This window comes from Aspergillus novofumigatus (assembly GCF_002847465.1).
Source record: "Aspergillus novofumigatus IBT 16806 chromosome Unknown P174scaffold_3, whole genome shotgun sequence".
In the NCBI taxonomy this organism is placed as follows: Eukaryota; Fungi; Ascomycota; class Eurotiomycetes; order Eurotiales; family Aspergillaceae; genus Aspergillus; species Aspergillus novofumigatus.
The window spans coordinates 3,460,776-3,487,924 of NW_020194276.1; the positions used below are offsets into that span (position 1 = coordinate 3,460,776).

General features: G+C 51.6%; 11 protein-coding genes across 11 annotated transcripts; 4 read left to right on the forward strand and 7 right to left on the reverse strand.

Moving 5' to 3' along the window:
• Positions 1-921: 921 nt before the first annotated feature.
• Positions 922-2,419, reverse strand: P174DRAFT_430314 (glycoside hydrolase family 39 protein; the record flags this gene model as incomplete). The annotated part of the gene is made up of 4 exons (XM_024825620.1): positions 922-1,669; positions 1,721-2,064; positions 2,094-2,195; positions 2,243-2,419. The coding sequence occupies 4 exons, from the start codon at positions 2,417-2,419 to the stop codon at positions 922-924; spliced, it is 1,371 nt and encodes a 456-aa protein (XP_024684608.1).
• A 624-nt stretch (positions 2,420-3,043) lies between these two features.
• P174DRAFT_405176 (DUF4246 domain-containing protein) lies at positions 3,044-5,243 on the reverse strand. The gene has a single exon (XM_024824060.1). The coding sequence runs from the start codon at positions 5,215-5,217 to the stop codon at positions 3,085-3,087; it is 2,133 nt and encodes a 710-aa protein (XP_024684609.1). The 5' UTR covers positions 5,218-5,243; the 3' UTR covers positions 3,044-3,084.
• Positions 5,244-5,596: 353 nt separating this feature from the next.
• On the reverse strand, positions 5,597-8,024 carry P174DRAFT_483057 (OPT family oligopeptide transporter; the record flags this gene model as incomplete). Its single annotated transcript, XM_024830740.1, has 2 exons — positions 5,597-7,897; positions 7,980-8,024. The coding sequence occupies 2 exons, from the start codon at positions 8,022-8,024 to the stop codon at positions 5,597-5,599; spliced, it is 2,346 nt and encodes a 781-aa protein (XP_024684610.1).
• Positions 8,025-8,558: 534 nt separating this feature from the next.
• P174DRAFT_440598 (nuclear transport factor 2 family protein) lies at positions 8,559-9,106 on the reverse strand. Its single transcript, XM_024827090.1, has one exon. It carries the CDS (start codon positions 9,063-9,065, stop codon positions 8,655-8,657), a length of 411 nt encoding a protein of 136 aa, XP_024684611.1. The 5' UTR covers positions 9,066-9,106; the 3' UTR covers positions 8,559-8,654.
• Positions 9,107-11,021: 1,915 nt separating this feature from the next.
• On the reverse strand, positions 11,022-12,184 carry P174DRAFT_387884 (uncharacterized protein; the record flags this gene model as incomplete). Its single annotated transcript, XM_024823380.1, has 5 exons — positions 11,022-11,112; positions 11,174-11,403; positions 11,484-11,897; positions 11,957-12,042; positions 12,092-12,184. 5 exons carry the CDS (start codon positions 12,182-12,184, stop codon positions 11,090-11,092), a joined length of 846 nt encoding a protein of 281 aa, XP_024684612.1. The 3' UTR covers positions 11,022-11,089.
• Positions 12,185-15,346: 3,162 nt separating this feature from the next.
• Positions 15,347-16,306, forward strand: P174DRAFT_419906 (glycoside hydrolase family 16 protein; the record flags this gene model as incomplete). Its single annotated transcript, XM_024824818.1, has 2 exons — positions 15,347-16,123; positions 16,226-16,306. The coding sequence occupies 2 exons, from the start codon at positions 15,347-15,349 to the stop codon at positions 16,304-16,306; spliced, it is 858 nt and encodes a 285-aa protein (XP_024684613.1).
• Positions 16,307-16,368: 62 nt separating this feature from the next.
• P174DRAFT_511660 (uncharacterized protein) lies at positions 16,369-17,782 on the forward strand (the record flags this gene model as incomplete). The annotated part of the gene is given in 11 exon segments (XM_024831808.1): positions 16,369-16,534; positions 16,602-16,619; positions 16,648-16,706; positions 16,756-16,789; positions 16,815-16,891; positions 16,929-16,942; positions 16,962-17,095; positions 17,133-17,242; positions 17,283-17,549; positions 17,572-17,661; positions 17,690-17,782. 11 exon segments carry the CDS (start codon positions 16,474-16,476, stop codon positions 17,780-17,782), a joined length of 957 nt encoding a protein of 318 aa, XP_024684614.1. The 5' UTR covers positions 16,369-16,473.
• A 52-nt stretch (positions 17,783-17,834) lies between these two features.
• Positions 17,835-19,694, reverse strand: P174DRAFT_368572 (Zn(II)2Cys6 transcription factor; the record flags this gene model as incomplete). The annotated part of the gene is made up of 2 exons (XM_024822232.1): positions 17,835-18,824; positions 18,870-19,694. The coding sequence occupies 2 exons, from the start codon at positions 19,692-19,694 to the stop codon at positions 17,835-17,837; spliced, it is 1,815 nt and encodes a 604-aa protein (XP_024684615.1).
• A 174-nt stretch (positions 19,695-19,868) lies between these two features.
• P174DRAFT_440601 (uncharacterized protein) lies at positions 19,869-21,111 on the forward strand. Its single transcript, XM_024827091.1, has one exon. The coding sequence runs from the start codon at positions 20,114-20,116 to the stop codon at positions 20,831-20,833; it is 720 nt and encodes a 239-aa protein (XP_024684616.1). The 5' UTR covers positions 19,869-20,113; the 3' UTR covers positions 20,834-21,111.
• A 70-nt stretch (positions 21,112-21,181) lies between these two features.
• On the forward strand, positions 21,182-22,798 carry P174DRAFT_511663 (cytochrome P450; the record flags this gene model as incomplete). The annotated part of the gene is made up of 3 exons (XM_024831809.1): positions 21,182-21,976; positions 22,003-22,270; positions 22,321-22,798. The coding sequence occupies 3 exons, from the start codon at positions 21,182-21,184 to the stop codon at positions 22,743-22,745; spliced, it is 1,488 nt and encodes a 495-aa protein (XP_024684617.1). The 3' UTR covers positions 22,746-22,798.
• Positions 22,785-26,874, reverse strand: P174DRAFT_440603 (ABC transporter ATP-binding protein). The gene is made up of 5 exons (XM_024827092.1): positions 26,601-26,874; positions 25,897-26,553; positions 24,657-25,843; positions 24,432-24,607; positions 22,785-24,378 (listed from the first exon to the last, which is right to left on the reverse strand). The coding sequence occupies exons 1-5, from the start codon at positions 26,789-26,791 to the stop codon at positions 22,852-22,854; spliced, it is 3,738 nt and encodes a 1,245-aa protein (XP_024684618.1). The 5' UTR covers positions 26,792-26,874; the 3' UTR covers positions 22,785-22,851.
• Between the last annotated feature and the right edge of the window lie 275 nt (positions 26,875-27,149).

A 27,149-nucleotide genomic window follows, 5' to 3' on the forward strand; every position in this document is an offset into this window, starting at 1 on the left:
GCGCGCCGACAATGAGTCATGATAAAACTGCCAACATCGCTCATCCTATAATTCTTCCGATCCCCAGTCCAAGTTGCTCATTGTTTGCAGCTTCTGAAGATTTTCCAAATCAGACACGAGCTGGCGGGCCGATACCGTGACTGACGGGTCCACTAAAAGCACATGTTGTAGCAAGTATTCGCAAAAACGACGGACCCTACGGCGGAAGCTCGGGCTCACTGAGCAGCATGTTCGCCCAGCGGCAAGCTTCCGGGACAATTCCAATAGTTGGTAGTGCCCAGAGGATGTTTTTGAAAAGAATGGAGCATCCGCTCCTCCCCTAGCCTCACGGAACTCTTGAAAGACGTGTCGCTCGGAAGTCGAATCACAACTCAAATAAGGAATTCAAAATATATGCATCCCATGTTGACCCCTTGGGGCTATCCCTGTTTTACTGACCAATAAAATAATGACCCAATTATAGCCTGTGCTGTGTCGTGCAGTGATAGGTCGAATAGAGACCCTGACTGCCGAACGACAAGGCTGGAGGGTGTGCAGGGGTCATGCTGGTATTTCAGGTTTCTTCTTTGGTCCAAAGACATACAGATCTGTTCTTGCTTGACCACTGTGCAGATGCAATTTAGATATTGATAACTGTTTGGCTAAAGTATGATTGCGATGGAGAGTTGAAAATGGACGAATAATTCTGGCAGGAACAATGTCTCGTCGGTCCTCACAATTGAGAAGTCACGTGATGCCATCGATATCTTGTATACTTCCAGGCTTGAGTGATCATTTTATGGACAGATAGCACTATGATTGCCGTCTTCAAAGTAGATTATAATGACTCTGCTTGGTTGATACGGGAATACACGCTGCTACCTCAAAACTTAAACTCAAACGCATACGCCGTGGTGGCATCCGTCTGATAGATCGGGAACGTCACCGAGTCCCCGAGTACGCATGTCCATACCAACCGAGATCCTTCGGCCCATCAACCTGACCATAATGCACATTCGAAGCAACAGGAAATCCCCAGGTATGCACGTTCAGCGTCCCACTAGTCGGCAGCCCCAACGCAGACAGCTTATTCAACTGCAACTGCCACGTCCCCTTGGCGATGCGCACACCAACCAGCACCCGCGCAACCCGATCATCCCCGACAGTCGCATACGCGTCCAGCTTGAGGTCCGACGAGGGCAGCGTACCCACCCGGTGGCCGGTCATGTTGAGATTATAGTACTTGTACACCTGGTAGTCACCGTTGGGGAAGTACCCCGTGCCCTTGGGATCGTAGTTGCTGTTATCCGCATTGGGCTTGCTCAGCAGACTCGCGAGCAAATCATGCAGCTTCCATCCGCTCAGCCAGTTGCCGCGCAAGCCGACCGCGTTGACCCGCTCCAGCTGGCCGATCCACCATGCCGTACCGGCGGGGACCTGCTCGTCGAGCACGGCGTACTCGTTGATGTTGATGGGGCGCCCGGGCAGCCCGTACGTCTTCTGCCAGTAGACTAGCCCCGCCTGCGCGGACAGCAGATCGCCGCCGCCGCCTTCCATGTGCCAGGCGTATTGGTCGGGGATGCTCTTGTTGGTGGCCGCGAAGGAGGCCCAGTTCTTCCACCAGTTGTTGCTGGGGAGGGGCTCGCCTGCGGACGCGGGGCCGGAGAGCTCTACGCCAGCGAGCTCGGAACTACTAGCGGTTTAGTTTTCGTTTCTTGGGACTTGTGGATGTAAACCATACCGGAGTCTGTGGAACGTGCGCCCCCACATCTGCAGGTACTGCGTTTGGTCCCGATTCCAGAAGTAAGTAAGGTCGGGCTCGTTCCAGATATCGATGATCAGGCCGTCGGTCATGCCGTTGGCCTTGATGTCGCTGAGGAGATGGGTTAGGTAGTTGTCCCAGCTGGTCCAGTCGCCGTTGTCACCAGGGTAGGATGCAGAGGAATTCTGCGTTCCGTCGGCCCCCAGAGATCGTGGATCAAAAAGATGAATTTTGCGCCGTGCTGGCGGGAGGTTTTGTAATTGGAGAGCGCGGACGCAAAACGGTTCTGTGTCGTTGTCAGGAAAGGTCCTTCTTTTTTTTTTCTGGGGGAGGGGTGAGGGCAGTGTAGTACCTTATACTCATTCAGTCCCCAGATCCAGCCCCTGCCAGGCGCCGGAACCTGGGCTCCACCAGCGCGATTGTAGTTGAACCCCATGTCGGTGTAGAATTTGGTCTGTGCCTTGTCAGTAGCGTTTCGTGGTGAGAGGGATGAAGACATACAGGAATCTGATTCGGGGTATCAGGAAGACCATACAGTATTCCCGAAGCGAGATGCTGTGGTTTGCCCGTGTTATTGGCAAAGTTGACCTGGGCCGTGACGGAATCTCTTTTCTGCTGGGCGGGACTGCCAAGGGCCGTCCCGGCCAACAGCAGGGAGGCGAAAGTGGTCGTCTTCATGGTAGCTGCTCTTGCCTTGATGATTGCAAACCTGTGTTGTGCATTGAGCAGAAGAGGAATCTTGCAAGGCTTTATATACCTCAGCGGTGCCACAGGGCAGCCGGGTGGAGTGGGGTAGGTTTCATTCCGGCGGCATAGGAGTGTGAAGAAATACCCCAGGAACCTAATCTGAGCGAATCCCCGAGCGGAGCAAGCTTATTTTTCCTGCAATTGTGGCGCCGTACGGGAGCCGTTGAAATGAGAACATGATCGTCCCGGCGGTGGGGTTCCAACCGAAAAAGAGAGAATTGTTCCTGAGGGCCGGCGGGGGAAATGTGGAGATGCGGAGAATCCGGGGTTCATCCATCTGGATGCACTGGGCCGTGCTCAATATGTACTCCGTATCGAATATGGTGTCTCGCTTACCAGTTCGTCTTATGGCATTGCCTGCAAGACAATCTGATTGGTTATGTCATGACCTGTACTCCAGCAATGGTCCAAGCTCGTTTGTCGGATTCGACACGAACTTGTCCCATCCTGCTGGGATTAGGGTCGTGCTTGTCTTCTGTTTGCTCTGGAGAATCTACAAGATACAGTCTTATTCGTGGATTCCACACAAGGCCAGCTTTGTAATGATTTCTTCGACTAGTTATGTATCCGCACTTATGACAGTTGAGCCTGTACATTCATTGAAATCCCGTGAATACAATGGTTCTAGCAAGCTCGAAGGTAGCCTCGTCCTTGCGGATATGTACCTTCATCAATTCATCTCTCAACTTGAGGGCTTCCTTTAGATCCATCTGCGATCCATCGATCCAACTCGGTTGTTGTGGGGGAACATTTCGTGTCGAGCAAATGCGGTACGTGGGATCAACAAGACTAAGAGTAAGGAAAAGACAGTGTCCCGGCCTAGTCTTGTCCCGAAGCTCTAACGGGCCCAGTCGGTACTGAAAGGCATTGGGAAAAGAAATCAAGCGACCTAGAGGCACTCTCACTTTCCCTAGCTCCTGCCAGGCCGGCGCATTCTGAATTGTTTCAAATCCACAAAGCCTTCCTATATACTTAACATCCCAGCACGCATACTTCTCTTCTGGATCTGGCTCAAATATCAAGGCGTCCTCAGGGTCACTATACTCCACGTCCTCGAAATCACTCTCGTCGTCATCGGGGTCGTCACCGGCACCTATTTTATCGTAGACATATCTATCGCCAGCGTGGGAGAGCCGCTGCCGGAAGGAGATCTGCGGTTGGGAGATATTATCAGAGTCAAACGCGTAGATAGCGTTGGTAACTATATGCTCGTTTGCATTTCCTTCAGTATGCCAGTCCTCGCCAGAAAAGGATGGCATATCCGGCTCTAGCTCAATACTGTGCACCTTGACCACAACCTGAAGGCCCTCTTCTCGAAACTCATCCTGTAGGGCAACCGTGTAAAACTGATGATCATCATCCTTTGGACCTTTTGGCTCATAGGCCCATCGGTAGGGCTCCAGCCACGGGTTAGAGAGAAGGAATTGTTCTGTTTCAAATACTGGACCCCAATTCCCCTGGTCCACGGGACCAATAATTGCTTCGCTGGTCCTGCCTGCTTTCCAGTCCTCATATGAATACGTAGTGCCGGGATCAGAGTGCTCAAAGAAGAACATGTGTGCATATTTTGTTAAGGCTGTACGACGCAACCCCCATCGTGTTTTCCAATCCTCCGGAATCCTTTGCGTATGAACCTGAAACCAGTGTACCTTATCCTTGGATTCAGGTTCCTGAAGGTATGCCTCCACTTGAGCGCACATCCTTTTATATTCCTCAGCAGGTAGTTGATCCTCCTTGGAGTATTCAGGCAGTTTTTTAGCCCACTCAGGAAATCGCGCTTTCCAGTCCACCCCGTAAGTCCGTATTCGAATCGGCTCGCGAGGGCAGGGTTCGCCATGACTGATCCTGTATTCAGATGGTTTATTCCACTTCTGTTGAATGAGTATCTTATTCCACTGCTTGATACTGCTGGCAAGAACTGTCTCGATTGCCGAATACATGTTCCGGTTTGTGGGGTGGAGATTGTTAATGTAAGAAGTAATTTGAACCTCAGTGGACCCAGGAGGTCCGGTGAACTCTACTTCGAGTGGCAACCACTGAAACTTGGTCGACCAAATGCAGTCATGACTGAGCCAATGCAGACGTGAGTTCTCTTGTGGAAACTGTGGTTGTTCTGGAGCAGTTTGGCCCTCTTGGATGCACGACAACCAGGAAGCTTGGTCGATCCCACAAGACTGCCCTCCGGTCAATACCTTTGTTCTCCCATAGACAAGAGGAAACAGAGACGGATCAACGAGATTAACGACCGGTGACTTTTGCATGTTTAGGGATCGAGTCTCTCTGTCCATATCCTGAATCAAAGAAACTGTGGCGTCTCGCAGCTCTGACTGTATATCAGAAGAGATCGCTGTATCAGATTTACAAACACCACTGCCAGTGTTGAATACTAGCACGTGCCCTTGCTTTTCAAAGTCTCTTGCCTTGTCTTGCAACTCTTTCAAGCACCAGCTCCATGTCTTGTTGTTAATTAGCGACGACGCTGACAGCGCATCTTCTCGCCAGCGAGCGATTTCTTCCTGTTGGAAAATCCGCACGTGCCAGTCTGGTCTCTCGGTGAGAGTATTGATCAACTCTAACATTGCTAATTCCTTTGCAGTGAGAATTGAGCCACGCCAGTCTTGAATCCCTGCTGCGAACTGATCCTGTGGAAGCTCCACATTGACGGGAATATCATGGAAGCCGGGAACTTTCAGCGGAGAGGTTCTATTATTGAGAATAAGTCCAGGCATTTTAGGCCATCACTCTGTTGATTTAGAACAATAACAGCAAGAAAGTGTAAACGCAGTGGGAAGAATCAATCCTGGGTTAATACTTAAAATAATGAGAGTCTTCCACTCCTCGCAATGCGATGGGTAGTAATGACTCATCGTGTACAACAATATAAGATAGGGGGCTATGATGTTAGTGATATCAGGAACGGTGCCAAGGACGTTCGCTCCGCCGGGGTCTGGATGGCCTCGATATTATCATTGGCTATGAAACCAAAGTGGTAGCTGGAGGATTAGTAATGCCAAGTCCCTAAGGCCTCTACGGTTAATCTATACGCCAAGTCTCTTCCGGCAGCAGTCTGACGATAGTTATACTGTATCGAATTGACGGCTACCACAACTAGTCCAAAGCAAAACACCTCTCCACCGAATCCGGATTATTCCCCCACCAATGCGGCATGGAGATCTGCCTCCCCGACCCAAAGAACAAGAAAATCAGCAGCATGTTCAGGTTAAACCCGGCGTCAAACGCCGCCGCAATCATATAACTGTACCGCTTCCACACCTCGAATCGCTTCCGATACGCCCAGTACATCACCACGTAACCCCCGATAATAGCAGACGTGTACCCCGTACTCACATTCCCATAAAACACCGCCAGCCCGGAGAAGAAGATACTCACGTTCCAGAGATCGATGCGCCAGCGCGGCAGGAGTCGATGCAGGCCATACAGCACCGGTGGGAGCAGCGCACCGAGAAGAAACGACCAGGGGAGCGGCCTCATCTCGCTTTCCTTGAAAAGCTCGGCGGGCCCGATGACGGCGTACTGCACGCCAAGGGTATTCGAGGAGATCAGTGACTGGCCGGTCCACTGGTGCAGCGGGTCGGGCTTGGCGCCGGTGAGGACGTCGCGCTTGGTGGACAGGACCCAGCGCATGACGGCGTAGTTCATGGGGATGCCGAGGACGGTGCCGAAGACCTGGGAGAAAAAGACGGCGCGCGGGGGGATGTGCATGTAGTGGCCGATTTTCTGGTCCTGGAGCATGTATTGCGCGCGGTACCAGGCGTCGCCGGCGATGGAGCCGTAGGTGGAGGGCCCGCAGGGGTGTCGGTGGCTTTCGCCGGCCTTGGTGTGCACCATGTAGCCGTAGATGAGCTCGTTGAAGGAGCCGACGGCGAGCTGGTAGTTGGAGATGGCGTAGAGGAAGGAGAAGGGGAGGACGAGGGCAGCGGCGCTGCCGAGGGCGACGAAGAGGGTCCAGATGGGGATCCAGAGGTGGCCGCAGGCGATGGAGATGAGGAGAATGATGAAGCCGGCCATGAAGAGCGCCATGTACCACCAGATCGGGACTTCCTTGTAGGATCGCTGGAGGACGTTGAGGCGGTCGTGGTACTGGTGGTTGATGCCTTCCCCTTTGGTCTGGGATGATTTATCCCGGGACCTGAGCATCTTGAGGAGGTTTCGTTTGACTTGGGAGTAGCCAAACGTGGCGATCCATGCTACCGATGCCGTGACCTTGGCATAGTCGAAGAATGTCGCCCAGACATTCTGAAGCCCCATGTACATGGGACCGATTTCTTCGTAGGCCGTTTGGTTCAGACGAAAGTCAGATGTCAGCAGATCCAGGATGGGATATTTGGTGCCATTAGCTGTGAGGAGAGAATTGGACATTAGTCCGTGCTTGTATGAGCCCAGGTTACCCCATTTTGCCGCTGGGATAAGCACCCAGCAGTTGAACGCAAATGCCGAGAACAACACCACCTGCGTCCACCAGGGAGTAAGAAGAATCGATGAGCCGTTCCAGTTGATGTTAGACCAGTCCAATGAGAGGTTCAAGAAGCCCATGCCGCCCAAGCCGGATCCAATAAAGTTGGCGACGGGGTTACGGGGCGCCACCCAGCAGAGAAAGGCAAGCGACGAGGTGAGCGGGAAGACATACTCTGGGAGGAACTGCCAGAGGGTCATTCCCAGGAGGGAAAAGAAAAATATCTTCATCTGACGTTTGGCTAATCGGGAAGAGGTATCTTGCTTCCGGAATGTCTCGAACAGGGTGGTTTGCATCAGTGCCTGAGGCCAGATGAAAGCAGGATCGTACAGTAAGATCTGCCGTGCAATTGCAGCAAAGGCATATCCAATCCAGACAATCGCAAACATGAAGAAGATCGCCACTGCCGGGTTCACTCTTTCTCCATAGAACAATTCAGCCAGAGAGATGGGAGTGTAGCCCAGATTGTAGGAAGCTCCGGACGCGGCTGTCAAGGTGACGAGCACATGCTCCTTGATACTCCACGGTGCAGGATTGAGACTGAATGCCCATTTCGTCAGTGGGATGCGGATTGTCCAGGCAGGGAGCCACCGGGCGAGAAAGTGGCCCACATAGTGACAGGCAATCTGCACAAAGAAGACGGAATATGGAGCTTGCGTGGTACGGTAATGGCTCATCTGCGACAAGAAAGCTCCCGGGACCACAAAGAGGACGGAGAGGAGGAAATAGCGAAAGGTGATGGTGGGCAGAGTAGGATCGTCTGTGAGGCCGACCAGTTGGCGGACCTCGAGAGGAAGCGCTGCGACCTCTGGATCTTGTTCTGTTTCTTGCTCAATGGCAACTGTTTCGCCACCCGGTTGGATTTTCTCCGCATCATTCACGGGCGTTGCCGTTGCAGGGACTGTTTTGGGTTCATTACTGCTGGCCGGGGGATACTGGACGCGTCGTCAGTGCCATGGCTGGTTTTTCGTTTTCGATTGAAAACCGCCAAACGGCCCATTTTGACCGGTTATCCACCTGAGTAGAGGTAATTTTGACAGGAAAAGAAGTGACGCGAGACATGCTGGAGTTGAAGTATTTAAGGGCCCCTTGCGTCTTGGGTTTAGCCAGTAAGGCGTGATCGAGTGGCTATCTACCGCAAGCAGCGCTATTAGTCACAGCACCGGGGATTCGCACCTACTACGGAGTAACTAAGCTTGTTCTTGTGTGAGTACGGATATGCTCCGGAGTAGGCAAATCTCTAGCTATCAAGAGTTATGCTTGTATTCCCCAGTACGGATGCTGATTGGGCAATTCGGGAGCTTAGCGTTTGGCTCATGTGGAGTAACAACGTGCACTTCTTCACTCTAGCGGATGGCGTTATCGGCAGATGCTTATTCGTGATGATCTAAAAGACTGGAATCCTGGCCAATCAAATCCTCCTCGTCTCGGAAGGTTTCCGTGTGGTTATCATCCCAGCCGCTTTTAGCAGTAGGAGTCAACCAACCACACAGTCCCGGACAGGAACACTGATTAGAGCCGTTCTTTCCGTCATAAGTATTTCTGTTGATTCAGAACCTTGACATGAGTTAAAATTATGCTATGTATTCAGTAGCCGTAGCATATGGCTGTTGGCCATCGTACATATCCAGGCTGAGAACATATATATAGTTTGTATATAGTCAACTCATATTCCGTTACAAGAACCCCGCGTTAGGCTGCTTCGTGCCCAGAAGGATTCTTCAAGGGACTCGCGCCCGCCATCCAAACCATCACCCTCGTAAACTTGCCATCCCCATCGACATCAAAGAAGTTGCAATTCCGCATGTCATTCTGTGTACCATTCATCAACTCTCCAACATAAGTCTGCTGGGTGGAAACCCTGCGATTGACATCGTCGACAACGATGTTGGTGACCTCATGACGCATCGTTCGGGATGACTGGATAAAGGCGGAAAACATGGTGCGGATCTCGTCGACACCAGTGACTGTGACATGGTCGGTTTGTACGGTGAAAGTGGCATGTGGCGCGAAGTGGGAGACTATAGCGTCGACATCTCGGTCGTCGACGGCTTTGAAGAAGCTGGCGGGTAGGGACGCCAGATGGTCGCGAGTCAGTGCCATGGTAGTAGCTGGCAAAGAGCTTGTTAACTATCCACAGTCCGAGATGAAAATGGGAGTTGTGGATTACGTGGCAGATCGCCAGGATAAGTGGCTGATCAAGTATCCTCCCACGCTTAGGGCTTGTCCCCATCCTTGGCAAGTTCAACCCCGCTATGAGGGGGAAATCCCAGTATATGTTGTTATGACAGACACTAATGTGAAATATTCCCAGCTCTGGATTCCCCATCGAACCGCTCTTAGAATGTTCATTAACGTGATTGGATCACGATTGCTCAAGCTCTTGAAGGATGAAGTGAATCCAGTATTGTTTCCAGTATGACTTCCAACAGTGGATAATCCCTTGATTAAGAGGCTGATATTGGCTGGTAGAGTTCGCAGGAAGCCATATAATAAGAGTATTCTGTAGTGGATAGCTACTAGATTGAATCTCTGTTACAGCAGCTTGATGAGTAGAGAAGTTATCTATCAGAAGGATAACATTCCGTCCACTCATCTGCTTATCAAACTAACAAAGAAAATCTGTAAAGATTAATGGTGTAATCCAGGCTTTCTGGTTACTCTGCTAGATAAGATTTAGATTCTGTATATTGACACCAGTGGCTTGGAAAGCTCGTGGATTCTTTGCTGTACTAATAAACCATAGTAATAGCTTCTCAGAGCTCATCTGCGTTGCAATAAAAGAGGGCTGTTATTTATGCTTTATCTTTCTTTCGCCCTAGAAGTTGATGTGTTAAAAGACTCTATGCAGAAGCTGCTTCTAAAAGAGGCCAGTCTCATCATAATTAAACTAGTCCTAAAGGCTGTACGCACTTAAACTTATTTAATCTTAAGCATCTCTTACTAAGGTTGGGATGAAAATTGGTGCGGAGATATATATTTCTAACCACGACTGTCATGGGCTACCCCCATGACATGCACTGCACTGGGTATGCAGCTGTGATTACATGGTGTGATTACTATATCAGTTAGTATAATTACTATGTGACCTAGAGCTTATGTCTAAGATGGACATAACCTCAGCCTATACCTGGTTTCCTTTCTTCTTTAGTAATTCTACTCTATACTTTTATAGCCTATTAGGATGGCTAGAGTAAAGCCTTAGACTAAGATATTCTCGCCTATGATAGTTAGAATTACTCACCTGCCTGCTAGTAGTAATAATAGTTGATAAATCTATTATAGATTCTTAGAGAGATTTTTCACCATAGCAAACTCTTTGAACAGCAGACATGTCTTTCTCTATTTAAGGATACCGTCCGTAACTTCCAGTGCTTTTCTAGGTCTTGCAAAAAGGATGCTTGATTATCATATGTACGGTCCCAACATCATTCAGGAGGATAGACAGCCCTTACAGTTAACACATCACCAGGATCATGCAATCGGGATCGTCGAGTTTGTCATTGGTAAAAACCAAAGACAGTTCTAAATACATGCAGCACTAGCTGGTTCTTTCCCAAAGGAGATATTTCAGCCTCCCCTGAATGGGCAAGCCGATGAGGTCATCTTTGATCGCTGCTGTGAGTTCATATATTCTGGTGACTATTCCGTTCCGTTGCCGACTGCCAATCCGTGTGGAAGATGATGACAACCAACCCAGCGACAGCAATTCGCATAGAAGGGAAAACAGCTATATATAGTGAGGCGAAAGGCTGGCACGCCAGCGGTCGCTGCGTTGAGGGGACTGCGCTGCGGGACTAGTATGGAACACGATTCTCTAACGACCCAGTACTCGCGTTCTGCGATAAAACATTTTAACACCAAATGCCTGGGGCAAATGCCTGGGGCACAGTCTAATTCTTTGAAATGAGCGCCTACAAACATATGTGGTAAATTAGATGACGTATCTTGCAACGGGTTCGTTGCAATGGAAGGGCGATCAATAGCCACAAAACAAATAGCGCCCTGTCTCTAGGGCGAATTTCCCAAGTATGTGCCGCCTAAGCCTAAATTCTATAACCGCTGTCTGCCGTGCTTGTATTGACAGAAATATCAGACGATTTCACGACAGTGGCATTTCCAGCATCTTAAAATATATCGGTTTGGGCCCCTTTGGGACAGCAAGCTTGTCAGTAACGTATATGAATCTCTGCTTGTTTGGCTGTGCATACCATGTGTGAAACCCATGTCTGTGGAGTAAGTTGGGGGTCTGTTTCCCGGCAAGGCCGCAACGTTGTTGCCCTCAGCTTGGAAAAAAGCAATGAGCTGCTTAGGGCCTTGAACCCCAGGACCTGGGGGAAGAGAAGGAACCTTCGGTTTCTGGCCACCACTGGGGTTGATAATCTTGCACTTATGTGGTGTCTGATACATGTTTCCCTGTCCGTAACCGAGGGGGACCCATCTAGATGAGTAATGGTGAGCCAATGACTGTCAATCTAACCAAACCACCTGGTAAGGTTGCAGCTTCGAGTTGATACGTACCCAGTCGCGCAGAGGCATTCAGCGCAAGGAGCAAGGTCCGGAATAGAATAGTTTGCCAAAAGCTCAAATGGTGTATTTGCAGCAATAGAAACAACCACAAAGTCTTCCATGGTAACTTCCCAAATAGAACTCTTATAGGCGACTGCAAGAGCCGTACCAGCAGCAGTGGACTTGTTGGCACAGTGTAGATTCGGCTTGGCTAGTCCATGAGATGAAGTTACGAGGCCGGCCGCAATCACAGCGGGATTCGTCACCGAGTAAGGCGTCGGGTAAGCATCTTCTAGTACACAGCTGCCGTAGAAGCCAGTACAATTCTGTCTGGTTGTCCAGCCAGCGGAGACAACAGAGTTCGCAGTGATTTCCCAAATGCCAGTCGGTTCAGCGAGCCAGCAGTTTTTCCCTTTGGATAGGAACCTGTGAGAACAAGACATAAGTAATCGGTATGATAAATCATCTGTACCTATCATATTTACCAGTCGTCGCCTGACAGTTGATAGAGAGGATCAAATATGTGAAGATTCGGATCGGTGGCGTTTGTGAGGGCTCCCTGATAGGAGCCCTTACAGATAGTTAGTCAGTTTTGGGAAATTTTGTATCCTGACAATTACCTCTGGACAATACATTCCCTCGGTAAATGCAGCAAGATGCGCAGAAGTTAAAGGAATGGACAGAAGAACAAAAGTCAATGGCTTGCAGCCCATTTTGAAGAGACTTGGCAGAATCGAGCAAATTTGATAAAGGGTGTCTGATGGTAAACTGGGAAGGCCGCCAGTCACAAAAGGAAAACACGAAGGGTGACAATTGGAAAACGTGGGTTCTGTTTGAAAAGCGGGAAATAGGCGATATACGAATGCAATTGGAGGAGGGCCAAAGTTGAGGTTTGTCAAACCTGTATCCTTGATATTTGATTTGAAACGACGACCGACCTGAGATATGATTGCCCAAAATGTGAGTTATGCAAAGATCATTAAATTTACGTTTCACTCTATTCCGGAGCTTCGGGGGTATGTTACTTGTAAACATGTTACAGCATGGGGTCCAAAATCATCTAGATTCACATGGCTCCGAATGCGTTCGAGAAACTAGTGGGTTTTAACTTGCTCCGGTGATTTTCGGTTTAAGTTCGACGGCCTGGTCCCGGTGTTTCACAATCATAACTCATCGATAGATATTCGTAAACACTGAACAATGCCAGGTCTTTTAGGCCGTTTAGAGAGGGAGCGGATGTTTGCCATTAGTTTTAGAAGTACAAGGACAGCTAGTATGCTTGAAACTCGCCATGACCAGCGGCATAGCTATAACTGGCCATACGGTAAACAGAGTCAGCCAAAACGAAAAGAGCGACTTGAAGCTTGGCATTTAGGGAGTTCTTGCATAGAAGACGCCCGTTGAAAGTGACATTTTTATAGTTAAAGTCCTTCTTATCCAGGTCGAACGTAGGTGCTGCGTCCGTAAGCGGGAGAGACAAGGGACTGGCAAAATTTGAACTGTAGTCCATTTGCATCTCATCTGCAATTAAGATTGCGGTAACTAAGTTCTGGGTCTGGCTACCCCTGGTGCGTAACCTAATTCCGTACAATTGGCCGTTCCATGGCGCCATGAAGACCTTACAAAATTGTTCCCACATGAAGTTTATATTGAGAGTGGTCTGGAACGTTGAGCAGATATAGTGGATGGATTGGAAAGCATAGACTGACTTTTATTGGAAGACATTCCCGCTCCTTGACTGATTTTAGCTCCATGCGTGGTGGTATCGTGTCCGTCGTTACACTTAATTTCCCCGCTTTATAGGCTTAATCTTACGGACAGAGCGAAGGATCGGACAGACTACTACGTATGTGTTGCAAATTGGTTATGGCAAGCACACTCCAGCTTCCGCTACCACGCCGCAATGTCCAGTTCGCGCACTATAAAATTGCAGGGTATCAACGCTACCGGACGCCACGCTCATTGAACACAGGATCGAATCCTACTGTCCTCAACGGATGACTTGTACAATCGTGTTCGTCTCAAACTGATGAAATCCAACTCTATACGCCAATTGATGGGATATGGTTGATCGTGCTGCGAACCATCCGTGTTGAGTTTTCAGAATATTCCTATATCGGGCAATTGCCAACCCCTCTGAGAAACGGGACTATGAAACCGTGCGTTGTGACTACCAGATGACTGAATGAGGCGTTGCTTTGTACCACACTGGGGACCCGGCCCATGAATGGGTATGTCTCCGTGCTCATCATCCATGATCCTTTACCTGAAAATTTGGCCGCCAACATGCCCTATAACAGCTTCCTGTGACTCTCGTATGCGATCAATATGGAGACATGCATCACTTGAGTGGTCTTTATTCATTTTTTGCCCCATTAGTGAGAAAATGCATCTCAAGTCTTCACCTTTACGTGTTTATCGGGCATGGCCTGAAAACTTTATGCAGCGGCTGCCGGAGAAAGGGACCACCAATAAACGTGTCTGATTTTATCGAGCAATTATGAGCTTATGCGAGCCCTAGGCTTCGAATATAGTATTCGAAGCGTGCGAATGTCGATATTGATTTTCTTCGTTTCTTTCTTCATGCTTAGGATCTCTATAGTTAGGTCTCGATACAAGACCACGTTGACGTTCATTGGTGTTCCAGCAACCGAGGAATGGCAAGGTTGCAGGCTACTTGTTCTGTGGCCTGGTGTTAGAACCGCCTGTCAGGTCATGGTTCTGGCAGAGATCACAATCGGACGTACAATAGGGTGCATAATATTGCCTGGGTGCGTTCCATTTCGGTTGCGTCCCCGTGTTATTATCACAATTTACACGCAATCATTCACTGTGGTGGGAAAGCTAGCCTTCGTGATCTATTTCAAAGCATTTCCGGAATTATTCAGTCACTCAGCTCTGCAAAAACCTTGAAATACAGGGTTATTTCAGAATCGGAATCTGAGTACCAAGAGGTCTATGGACTACAAACGCTCTGGTTACAATGCTTCAACGCCACACCACAGTTAACGCCCAAACGTTCTTCCCTTGAATGTGGGGATTCAGGACTCCTCGAATTGGACCGGCAGAGACAGGTGAAATAGTATGGTTTTCTGCTCTCTCAAGGCACAGATAGAAAATTTCTCCACTGTATTACCAGATTAGGAAATTGGTGTCCAAGGGAGGTTTCGCGAACAGCAATACTGGAGCGAAGCCACAGTTGACAAGACGGATCTCCAATTCACCATGAAACAGATGAGACAAACTAGTTATCCTTTAGAATTATATTCTATGATCCACTAATTCAAGTAGCTCAATACCGAGCATGAATTGCCGGGCGGAGGTTGCTGCCAATGATCAACTTTAAGCTACCAACCAATGGAAGTAAAGCTTCTAAGTAGTAGTGGCTTAGAAAAGTAAGAGCCACCCGAACTTTTTAGCGCTTGCGCTAAGCATATTTATCAATTTACTTCTCCTCCATATGCTTGCGCACAGAGATTCAGTCCTTCCTTGCCCTAGTCTAATAAAACGATGTAACAGCATGAATGGGCCTTAGTTGATCTTGAATTTTACTGATTCGCCGTCACGATTCAAGCTTGCGCATGATAGGTACGAGGAGATGGAACGCAGAGATGTTACTTTTCCTCAGCCTACCCGATGGGTAGCAATGTCGTGTTCCAGTCACCATCTGGAGAGTCCATGAGCTTTTTGACTTCTATATAAACAGCTGCCAGTGTTGTCGGTCTCTTTGAGGGGTCCTACCTCTAGTGTATTCCTCATAAGGAGAAGTTATCTTGACTCCTATCATTATTCCTCTGAGATTCTCTATATACTATCCTTAGCCCACATATTATATACCATCTGCTTCTGTCTTATAACTCGACCATTCCCTACAAATGTTCAGCCGCTATGCTTCCCTCCTGCCCGCTCTGGCTTCTCTGGCCTTAGCCTGGGCTCCTCCCTCATACTCAGGGTACACGCTGCAGTGGAGTGACAGCTTTGCCGGCTCAACAGCAACGCTCCCTAACTCTAACAACTGGAACGTCATCACAGGGAACCTAGGGGTGAATGGCGAGCTAGAGACATATACTAGGTCAACCGCGAATGTCCAGCTGAGTGGCGGCAGCACGCTGCAGCTGGTGCCTTTGAAGGACAGCTCTGTATCGGGTGGGTGGACTTCAGGCCGTGTTGAGAGCAAGTACATCTTCACGCCGAGCGCGGGAAAGGTAACACTTGCTGAGGCCAATATCCGGTTCGGCAGCAACCCTACCTCAAACAAACAGGGGATCTGGCCCGCATTCTGGATCCTGGGGAACTCCATCCGATCAGGGACTGGGTGGCCCCAGTGTGGAGAGCTTGACATCCTTGAGGCCATCGATGGCAAGCTGACGGGCTACGGCACCGCCCACTGTGACGTTAACCCAGGCGGCATCTGCAATGAGCCTAACGGCCTGGGGGGAAGCATCACCATTCCAGATCAGTCATGGCACACGTGGCGCATGGCTTGGGACCGCACCCCATCTAACTGGCAATCCGAGACAATCACCTGGTATATGGACGGCCAGAAGTTCCACCAGATCACCGGGTCCCAGATCGGCAACTCAGATGTATGGGCCACGCTGTGCCACGACCCGCTGTACTTCATTCTCAACGTCGCTGTCGGTGGCTATTGGGTAAGTCCAGAGACTCTTTTGATTTTCCACCTTTCCGAATATTTCCATCCCAAATGTTCATAAGATGAGAGTGCTGATGTGACATGTTTTTTGACATTGAAGCCCGGGAATCCTAACTCGAACACCCTCGACGGCTACGGCAGCATGATGGAGATCGGTTATGTCGCCGTCTACGTGTCTTAAAGCTCTGTCTGTGGTACCAGTATACTGGTTGTTAATATTGCTTTCGGACCAGCCCGTACATACTCGCTTTTGTATAGCCACTCAGTCGTTTCATCATATTTTCACTCTTTCTATCATCATATTAGACTTTGGGGCGTAAAAGATAATGAGTAAGTGCTGAGCTGGCGATGGGCGCAGGCATCACCGCATGGCTGGTAGTGCTCGGATCATGGTGTATCCTTTTCTGTAGTTTTGGCTGAATTAATAGTACGCCCACGCCCCCCGGCCCTACAGCAGATCCTAACAGTAATGGCAGGCATCGGTACATTCCAGAGTTACTACGAAACCACCCCTTCTACTAGAGTACTCCCCCATCACGATATCCTGGATTCCCTCGCTGCAGGTCTTCATGTTTGGCATGGTATGCCCCGCAGCCCATATATACTACAGTGCACTGATACGAGTGAAAGGGTCCCATCGTCGGAAAGCTATATGATCTCTTCGGTCCCCCGGCATATCATCCTCATAGGCGCATTGCTCCACGTCTTTAGCCTGATGATGGCCTCTCTGGACACAAAATACTACCAGCTTCTCCTTTCGCAAGGCGTCTGCAGCGCCATCGGGCGTGGCTGCTATCTTCCAGCCCGCGATGGGGTTGTATCCCCGGCTGGTTCAGCCGTCGGCGTGGCGCCGCGTACGGGATTGTCTCGACGGGGTCAAGAGTATCGGGGGTGTGGGTGCTCCCGATTATGGTGAGTCGGTTGATGGGGAGTGTCGGGTATGCGTGGACGGATGCGCATCGGGGCGTTTGTGATCCTGGGGCTGCTGGGTATTGCGAATTTGACAGTGCGCGCACGCGGGACGAGGACGGGTAAGAAAATGAGTCGGGAGAGTTTGGTGAGGCCCTTTCGCGAGGTGAAGATGGTGCTTCTGGTGTTGGGGGTTTATGTGTTTGACGTTTGGGGTGTTTATTCCCATCAATTACATTGTTGTGCAGGCGGTGGATGCGGGGATGACTGCTGCGCTGGCGCAGCAACTCGTTGCGATACTTAACGCGGGGAGTCTGCTGGGGCGCTTGTCGGCGGGGGTGTGCTCCGATCGGGTCGGGACGTATAACATCTTCGTCTGTGTGGTCTTTCTGGCTGGGGTGGTGGTCCTGGGCCTGTGGATTCCGGCCGCGGGGAATGCGGCGATCATCGTCTTTGCGGTTGTGTTTGGGTTTACGAACACCGGCGCGTATGTCAGTCTTGCACCGGCGCTGGTGGTCGGTATTTTCCCCGCTGGAGGAGATTGGGTACCGCACGGGGTTGATGTTTCTGTTCGCGTCTGTTGGTGGGCTGACGACGAGTCCGATTGGGGGGATGCCATTCTGCAGCGTGATGGGGCTCGTATACCGGGATGAAGGTCTTCTCGGGTGTGATGTTGCTGGTTGGGACGGAGTTTGTGATGGCGGCGAGGGTGGTCAGAACGGGGTGGGTGCTGAAAGCCAAACTTTAGCTCATCTAGATTCTTTCTCTCGTGGCTTTGGAAGTGTAGATATCGTCGTGCATTAAACAGTCCACTCCCCAAACCCGAACAACTCCAGGTCCCAATTCCCCCAGTCCAAGGCATTCTCTGGTCCGTTCTCTTGGACATCGACCTGGTTATTCGTCAATCCCTCCCTAACTCTCAACGCCTTGGTCCTCAATTGAGACATAACCGCCCATTTGGGCCCCGGGTCAGGCCACGCAGGATCCGTTTCCACCGCCTCAAAGATCGCTTTGATGTTTCGCCACGCCCGCTCAACATGCACGCTGGCCGGATACACACACAGATGCCACAGAGCATAACACAGAAGGTGATACTGTGTGTATGTAGTGGTGAGCCAGCGGAAACCACGGAGTAGGTCGTTCGTCTGCATTTCCATTGCGCATTCGAGGCCATGGCAAGCCATCGCCAGCGTCTCTTGCGCTGTTGGACTTTCATGCTGTGCGCACTGGCTCTGGCCCTGGTTCTGGGCCTGTAGTGCTTTCTGCCTCGCATAGACTGCGACTTTCATGGTGAGGACCTCGGCTAGAAGCAGGCCGTGCTGGTGGATGGGGATATTGGCGTCCCCATGTTGCACGTAATTACGCTGGATGTAGTCCTTGAGTTCCCTAACCAGCGGATCTGGCGAGACACCCTGCGATGTCTTTCGTGAGATCTCATGCAACTTGCGGCTGATTTGGATCGTGATCAGTGGGAAAGTCATCTCCGTCCAGCGCGGTTGAGGTGCCGGTGGAACTGTCGCCGTTGCGGAGAGATCCTGGTCGTCGAGGTTGGACGGCAGCTTCGTGTCGCAGGGTTCGTTGTGCGCGATAATAGAGAGGCCGTGATCCTCCGCGGCACGTTGGTCGCATGTCACAATGTGCCACCACAGTCGGCGGCGGAGTTCACATTCCAGCGGCGAGAGATTGAAGTGCCGTCCGTCGCGGTGGAGGCCGATGGATTGGGCGGCACGGGTGGTGAGGCCGTGAAGTGTCCAGTTGGAGCGGCCGCTGTTGTGATAGCGGAGACACGTCTACTCATAAGTTATAGCCTTCAGAGAAGAACTTAGGATGCATACCTGGTAGATGGCCATTGCTTGCAGCGATATCAGAGTCGGTGCGTCCAGGAACGAAGAGCGATAGAGGGCAAGCTCGAACCCCTGCTGATACCGGCGAATATCCGAGCGGACGTCCTCCCGCAATGGGTCATCCGAGTGTAAAGCGGTTGTGGCCGCAAAGCAAATGGCGAACAGTAGCGCCTGGGTATCCGCAGACGCATCCCCAGGCTGGTTGATGGCGGCAAAGACCCGTGGCTGCGTCGACGGAATATGAAGAATCTTCACCACTGGATCGACACGACCAAGAAAGGTCTGCCAGAGCTGGATGGCTTGCCATCTACTAGGCTGTAGCACCTGAAGATCTATGTGCTCGCGCAGTGAGTTGGCAATGAGGCCCTCGACCCTCAGAGGAGACTGTCGTCCAGGGCTCTTGCCAGCAGACCGGGGCGTGCCAATAGCAGTTTGTAGTTCTTTATCCTTCTCCAGGAACCCAGATAGGAGATGCTCGTCGATATACCGACCATCTCGCGCCAAAAGGCCCTGACGAGGCTGACGCTCCGGGGCAGTGGTTCGTGTCACATTTGTCTCATCGTCGTGTATTGGACTGGCGGTAGACGGACGCCGGGTCAGTTCAGTCACTGCCCTCTCCAATTGGTCTATACGAGAGACTACATCAGCCGAAGTGGCTTTTGGCGGACGGCGTTGGACTCGATTAAGGCCTGGATACTGGCAGGGAACTTTCATCCGGACACAGGCGGCACAGGGGGAACCCTTGTCGCAGCGGACCTTGCGTTGATGGCAGCGGAGACAAGATCGCTCGACGTTGTACCGGCGGACATGGTCCATTGTATCATTTCGAGAATTGAGATGTCTAACAGTTACATGCTCCGGAGATCGTCAGACAAACGTTGTGCCACTTCTTGGCTCTCGGCGTCGGTCATTCACAACTCCGAAACTTAAGCTTATTGCTTCTCTTGGCCAATCAGAGGAGAGGCCACAAATCACTCAACATCTCATGAACATGATCATTACTCCTTTGGGAATCTCTTCAGAAGATTCGATCTTAGGCCAGGTATCCACTTGCCAGGAAGGCAGACTTGAGCTCAGCTTGATATATCGGGGGGAGACTACACCGCCACCTAGTGTACGCTAATAGAAGGTGAGGCTGACAGGCAGCAATCTAAGCCACATTCCCTGCGGAATATATCTGTTCTATATCCCATATCAAACCATCTCAAATCAACGCCAAACAAGGACCATACAAAATGGCCCTCTCAAACATCCCCCATATCAACCTCCTCTGCATGGAAGAGCGCTTCATCCACGCGTTCCAACATGCTCTAACCCAACACTGGCCCGAAACCAGCACCACTCCCAAACCTACCATCACCATCCTCAACACCTCCCTCCGTCAAGTCCCATCCAGCACAAAGTTCGACCTCGTCGTCTCACCAGCAAACTCCTACGGCCGACTCGACGGCGCCTTCGACGACGCCATATCCCGCGCCTTCTGCCAGCCCCCAAAGCACGAATACGACACTCTGACTGAAGCAGTGCAGAAGATCCTCTACGAGCGGTGGAGGGGTTTCGCACCTCCAGGAACCTGCACACTCGTCCCTTTCCCCGATGAGCTAATCGGGGAAAATGAATGGGGCTGTCGCTGGGTGGCGATTTGTCCGACGATGCGGTGGCCTGTTCGGGTCAGCTGGGACCGGGAGATTGTGTATGAGTGTGTGTGGAGTCTGTTGTGTCAGGTTGAGGGGTGGAATCGAGGCAGCAAAAGAGAGGAGCGGATTGAGTCCATTCTGATCACCCCGATGGCGACGGGGATTGGAAGGGTGAGTGCGGCAAAGTGGGCGGCGCAGTTTGTGCTGGCGATGAGGCATTTTGTAGATGCACTGCAGAGGCCGGAGAGATGGGCTGCTTTGAGCTGGGGAGATGTGACGGAGGAGGTTGAGGAGGTGAAGGCGACGTGGGAATTGTAGGATTCACTGGATCACTTGGTGTTTGTGCGAAAGCCTACTCTGACTGCATCGACGATGTGGGTTATCCCTAACCCATCCCTATTGCAACAGGAACCATACAGTCATATATAGGTACTCTCAATGTGTACAGCTCCAACCTGACCCTGATCGAATGTGACCGGGCGTATCTGTTGGAACATACAGCCTTGCAGCTTCAGCCTCGCTTAGTCATTATATTATCAGTTCATATAACCAAGGCGTCCAGGGCTCCAGGCATCCATCGCTGGCACCCTGTGCAATGAAACTCCGTCCATTCCATTCCATCCCATCTCACTCTTTCTTTGGTTGCTTATGCAAATGGCCCTAGAGATGTATTCAAATCTCCATCCAAAATTTCTCATCCTGCTAGTCGCTGCGCTGGTCACCGCCACATGCATCTCCATCAAGCGCTTCCTCATCCGGCGCCAGTTCGCACGCAAGCACGGTTGCCAGCCAGTAGCAAGATCCTTTAGCAAAGACCCCTTCCTAGGCCTCGATACTATCCCGGAGACCATCCGCGCACTGAGACAGCACAAGATTCTCGAACGGAGTGTCCAGCTCTTCCGCCTCTACGGCAACACATTCACAGTAAAAGAGCTACAGAAACGCGCCATTCTCACCATAGAGCCAGAAAACATCAAAACGATCCTCTCACTGAAATTCAACGATTACGGCCTCAGCCACCGGCTTGAACCCTTCAAACCACTACTTGGCGAGGGCATCTTCGACACCGATGGCGCGCACTGGGCCTCGTCGCGTGCCCTAATCCGACCTAGCTTTACTCGCGATCAAGTAGCTGACTTGACAGCGTTGGAGGACTTGATGCAGGATCTCTTCGCGCTGCTACCAAGAGATGGGGAGACAGTCGTTGACCTGCAGGAGTTGTTTTTTCGGTACACGATCGACTCCGCGACTGAGTTCCTGTTCGGAGAATCCGTGGGGACTTTGAAGAAGACTCAGTCTGAGCTTGGATTTGCGCATGCCTTCCACTATGCCCAGAAGGCTATCATCACGCGAGGCATGCTGGGTCCACTGGCCGTATTCTACCGCGATCAGAAGGCAGATGAGTGCAATCGCGTCTGCAGGGAGTTCGTCCAGCGATTCGTTGACGAGGCATTTCACGCAGTCGAGAACAAAGGAGAAAAGAACAGGTGGAGACGAAGCGCCAGAAGCGTATTTTCTCACATGAACTGGCGGCGCGGACATCCTATAAGCGCCGCGTTCTGGATGAGCTGATGAATGTGTTGTTAGCCGGCCGTGACACGACTGCTAGTCTACTGAGCAATCTGTTCTTCATGCTGGCGAAGAAGCCAGATATTTGGGATAAGTTGCGTGCAGAAGTAGCTTGTCTACAGGGCCGCACACCAACTTATGACGAGCTCCGCGGCCTGAGATATGTCCAGTGCTGTATAAATGAATGTAAGCAAAAGCCTTTTTCTTGCATCTTGTCCTCTTGCTAACCGTTCTAGCACTACGTTTACACCCCGTTGTCCCACGCAATGAACGCCAGGCGGTGCGGGATACCGTCCTCCCCCTTGGAGGAGGCGACGATGGTCTCTCACCCGTCTTCGTGCCCAAGGGGACCATCGTATCCTACAACATCTACGCAATGCATCGGCGGCCAGACTTCTACGGGCCAGACGCAGAGGAATTCCGGCCGGAGCGCTGGGAAGACGGAAAACTGCAGCCGCGCTGGGGTTATCTGCCGTTTAATGGCGGCCCGCGCATCTGCATCGGGCAGCGGTATGCATTGACGGAAGTTAGCTACGTTCTTGTCCGGATGGTGCAGGAGTTCCGGGTCCTGGAGAGTCGGGATCCGGGACCGTGGGAGGAATCGCTGGCTTTGACGCTGTGTTCGCGGAATGGAACGAGGGTGAGTCTTATTCCTGGTTGAAGTCAAGGACATAGATGTCCATACAGTACCATAGCCCAATTCAAAGAGTAGAGTGATTTCGTTCATCTATATAAGAGTAGAGAGAAGCATAATATACAACGTGTCATCAACCCAAAGCCTTATCCAAAGCCTGACCCTTGCACATCTCGTAATAGCTGCCTCTTTTCTCCAGCAACTCGGGGTGACTGCCCGCCTCCACAATCCTCCCAGCCCGAAAGACAAAGATGCAGTCCGCGTCCTTGATCGTACTCAGTCGATGCGCAACTGCAATCGTACTCCTCTTCCCATCTTTAGCAGCCTCGCTCAGCGCCGCCTGCACAACCTTCTCGCTCTCGGTATCCAGCGCACTGGTCGCTTCATCCAGCAGCAGAATCTTCGGATCGCGGATTAGCGCGCGCGCAATAGCGACACGCTGGCGCTGTCCACCAGACAGCTTCGAACCGCGAGGGCCAACCTCGCTGTTTAGGCCGTCAGGCAACGAGACGACGAAATCAAAGATGTTGGCGTCTCTGCAGGCTTGTTCGATTTGTGCTTCGGTGGCTTCCTTGCATTCGACGAGTCCCATGGCGACGTTCTCGCGGATGCTACCTTGATACAGGACAGGCTCTTGCTGGACGAGTGCCAAGCGGCGGCGGTGATCTTGCGGGCTGATGTCGTGAATTGGCTGGTCGTTGACGGTGATGTAGCCGGATGTCGGGTCGTAGAAGCGGGCGAGCAGATTGATCATCGTCGACTTGCCGCAGCCGGATGGGCCGACGAAGGCGACGAAATTGCCCGGTGGGATGCTGACATCGATGCCGGAGATGACGTTCGAGCGTGGGCGAGAAGGGTAGGCAAAGTCGAGAGCCTGGCAATCGACGGTAACAGGTTTAGGGTCGTCTTGTGGTCCGTCTGAAGGAGGCTCGTCGGAAAAGCTATTGTCGATAGCGGGGACTCGCTGGCGCAGCCAGAAGATGTAGTTCGTTGAGCCTGTCGCTTTTGTGATGCTGGTCGTGTACTGGAAGATAGCAGCTGCGTTCTCGCCTCCGACCACGACCGCAGTGAAGACAACAAAGAACTGCTCGTTGGTGTACTCGCCCGTCGAGATGAGTTTTCCCCCGTACCAGAAGCCGAGAGCCATGGCTAAGAAATTGATGGACTGCGTCAGGGCGTACCAAAACATGGTAAAAGTCAGCGCCTTCACGGATTGCTCTGCGACAATCGTTAGCCTTTCCCGGTAGATCTGAAGCATCTTGTTCTCTAGCGTAAGAGACGCCACCGTGCGGATGGCCGAGATTGCTTCTGCCGCAATTGCAGCACTGCTGGCGAAGCGCGCCGAGGTGTCGTCTTCCAACTTGTACTCCAGTCGGATGCGGAAGTAGCCACTGAGCAGCAACGGAGGGAGAGCTCCAAAGACACAAACGAGGCCGAGTTTCCAGCCGTAGGCAATGCCCAATACAGAGACGGAGACGACGGTGACGATGTTGATCAGGATTAAACCGGAGTTGATCCCCAGTAGCTCGTTCAGGTTCGAGGCGTGGATCAACAGCCGAGAGGAAATCGCCCCGGTAGCGTTGTGTTCCAAGTCGAAGAATGCAATCTCTTGTTTCATGGTGTTCCTGAAGAGTTCGCGGCGGTACCTCCGGCTGACTTTCTGGGGCAATGGTCAGGTTGGACATAACACGCTGAGAAAGGGATTGTACTCACCTGAATGATGACGTTGGCCATCCATCCCAGGAAGAAGTAGATGAAGAGGTTGGCGAGGGCGACAACGAAGAACATCAGCGCCCAGAAGTCTCCTCGACGAACTGCCTCACTGCCGCGTAGTTGAAAGACTTGGAATGTCCGCGCCAGAATGACGGCTTGTGCTGGGAATGCGCCACCTGCCCATGGGTTAGAAAAGGGCCTGGGAGAGCTGTTGAGCAAACTGACCTCCAAGAATACACGCAATTGCGATAAGCGTGTATCGTCCCCACAGCTGCCGCTGTTCCTTTATCAAAAGCCATAGACACCAAATGAGACTGTATCCCATAGTCTCCTTGGCTGCTGCTTTTGCCTTCTCGTCGGCAGAGAGAGACTCTGCACCTACACTCTTTGTGTGATGCAACGACAGCTTCGCGGCAGACTTTGCATCGTCCTTCTCAGTAGTTTCCTCGTCCGAGTCAACCTGCTCTTGAGCCTCGCCATTTCCCTTCTCCAGATCCTGTGCCCTTACAAGCCTCGCATAAGCGCCGTCTCTGGCAATCAGTTCCTGGTGCGTCCCCTGCTCGATGATTCTCCCGGCGGACATGACAGCGATGTTATCCGCCTTCTGCACAGTAGACAGTTTGTGCGCAATGGTGATGGTCGTCCGCCCGACAGAGATATTATCCAGTGCGCTCTGGACAATCTCCTCAGCCTTGGGATCTAGAGCAGACGTGGCTTCATCCAGCAGCAGAACCTTCGGCCGAGAAATGATACTCCGAGCAATGGCAATCCGTTGCTTCTGCCCTCCCGACAGCATGCGCGCACGTTCTCCAATCTGGGTATCATACTGTCTGGGCAGGTTCTCAATGAACTCATGCGCATAAGCATCCCGACAAGCTTCTTTGACAAGCGCAAGCTTCTGCTCGTACGGGGCCTCTGCGTACGGCGTCCCTTCCAAGCCGAAAGCGACGTTGTCGAAGATCGTCCCGCTAAAGAGAACCGGTTCCTGCTGCACGAGGCGGATCTGCGTGCGTAGCCAGGCAATGTTGAGTTTCTGGATTTCGACGCCGTCGAGTAGAATCGCTCCAGCCGCTGGGTCGTACCAGCGCTCGAGAAGCCCGACTATGGTGCTCTTCCCCGAACCACTGGCGCCGACCAGGGCGGTTGTCTTGCCGGCAGGAACGCTCAAGTTCAGGCCGTTGAGGACTTGCGTATCTGGACGAGAGGGGTAGGCGAACTCGAGGGCTTTTATTTCAATCTCGCCAACGCATTTCTCAGGCGTCAATCCCGCGGTTGAGAGGGAGTCTATGGCAGACTGCTTGTCGATGACGCGGAAGAGCTCGTCCGCAGCAGCGGCTGCTTTAGTGATGGTGATGATTTGAGGCGCGACTTGAGTCAGAGCTGTGGCGGCAACAACTACAGCGAAGATAACACTGCCAAAGAATCAGTAAGGACATCCATCCATCCAGGCTGGCAGCAGACGCACGTCACGATATCCCCCGGCTCGTGGACCTCTCCACGAGCGTACATCCGGATGCCCTGCCAAAAGGCAAGACCGTAACCCGCGTAGACGCAAAAGAACTCGGTCGAGAATAACACCCCATAATTCGGTGATTTCTTCATGCCGACACGCTCCAATTCGGCCAGGTAATCCTCGTAGCGCTTCGCCATCACCGGTTGCAGCCAGAAAGCGTGAACCGTCGAGATACTCGAGAAGACCTCTTCGGCGACCAGGCTAGCGCGCGAATAGATGCCCATCAGCTCGTCCTCATTCTTCACATCGATGCCCATGCAGACTCCGGTGACGATGACGATGGTCGGGACGATGCAGACGGTAATGAGCGTGAGCTTCCACTGCACGGCAAAGGCGACTACAAACGCCGCTATGAAAGTCGCGCAGCTCTGCACAAAGACAGACAGCTTTTCCGAAATGCCGTTGGTGACTAGATTGCCGTTCGTGGTGACTTTGACCGACGGTGACCCGGAGTCTTTCGAATCAAAGTAACTCATGTCCTGGCGCAAGAGACATTGCAGAAAGTTCAGTCGCAGTGCTTTTGTAGCTCGAATGGCCGCGATCGATGCGGTAACGGTATGGATGTAGACGAGGGCGAATTTGGCAATAAACAGATATACCAAGTAAAGGCTGGACATGTTAGCCAGTATCCACGCTTGGATGGGCATATGACTGACGCATATTTCGACACCTCCCTCATGTAATCGTCCGGACCGACAGCGCCCAGGGCAAAGTTGTTAAAGGTCGTCACAAACTTGCCAAAGATCAGATCCATCAACGGAAGGGCCGTGCCTGCTGCGACGGCTGCGGCGATGGCGGCAGAGTACAGAATCCAGCTAGTTCTGTCGGCATAACTGAATATGCGCATGTAGCTCTTGAAGCCAGAGGGCTTTGGTACATCTTCAGCCCCATCTGACTTCAGCTCTTGATTTTTCCCTATGGCCGACATGGTGGGCACAGAAATCTGAAAATTGCTGCGAGGAAGTCGTGTTATTGATATCCTCCACTGAGATCGGAGTCCGCGGGCCCCGAGTGCTTACACCCAATACCATGCTGAGACATCTGCCTGTTGCCCTGATGGATCATCCAATAGAAATGCACATCTTTACGAGTCCGTGGCGACTGCTCTTTTGCCTAGTGCCATGGTCATCGGTCGTTCCAGGCTCCAAGGGTGGGTTAGTTGGCGGTGATATTGTCGGCACTAATAAACGTGGAGTCCGAGGGAG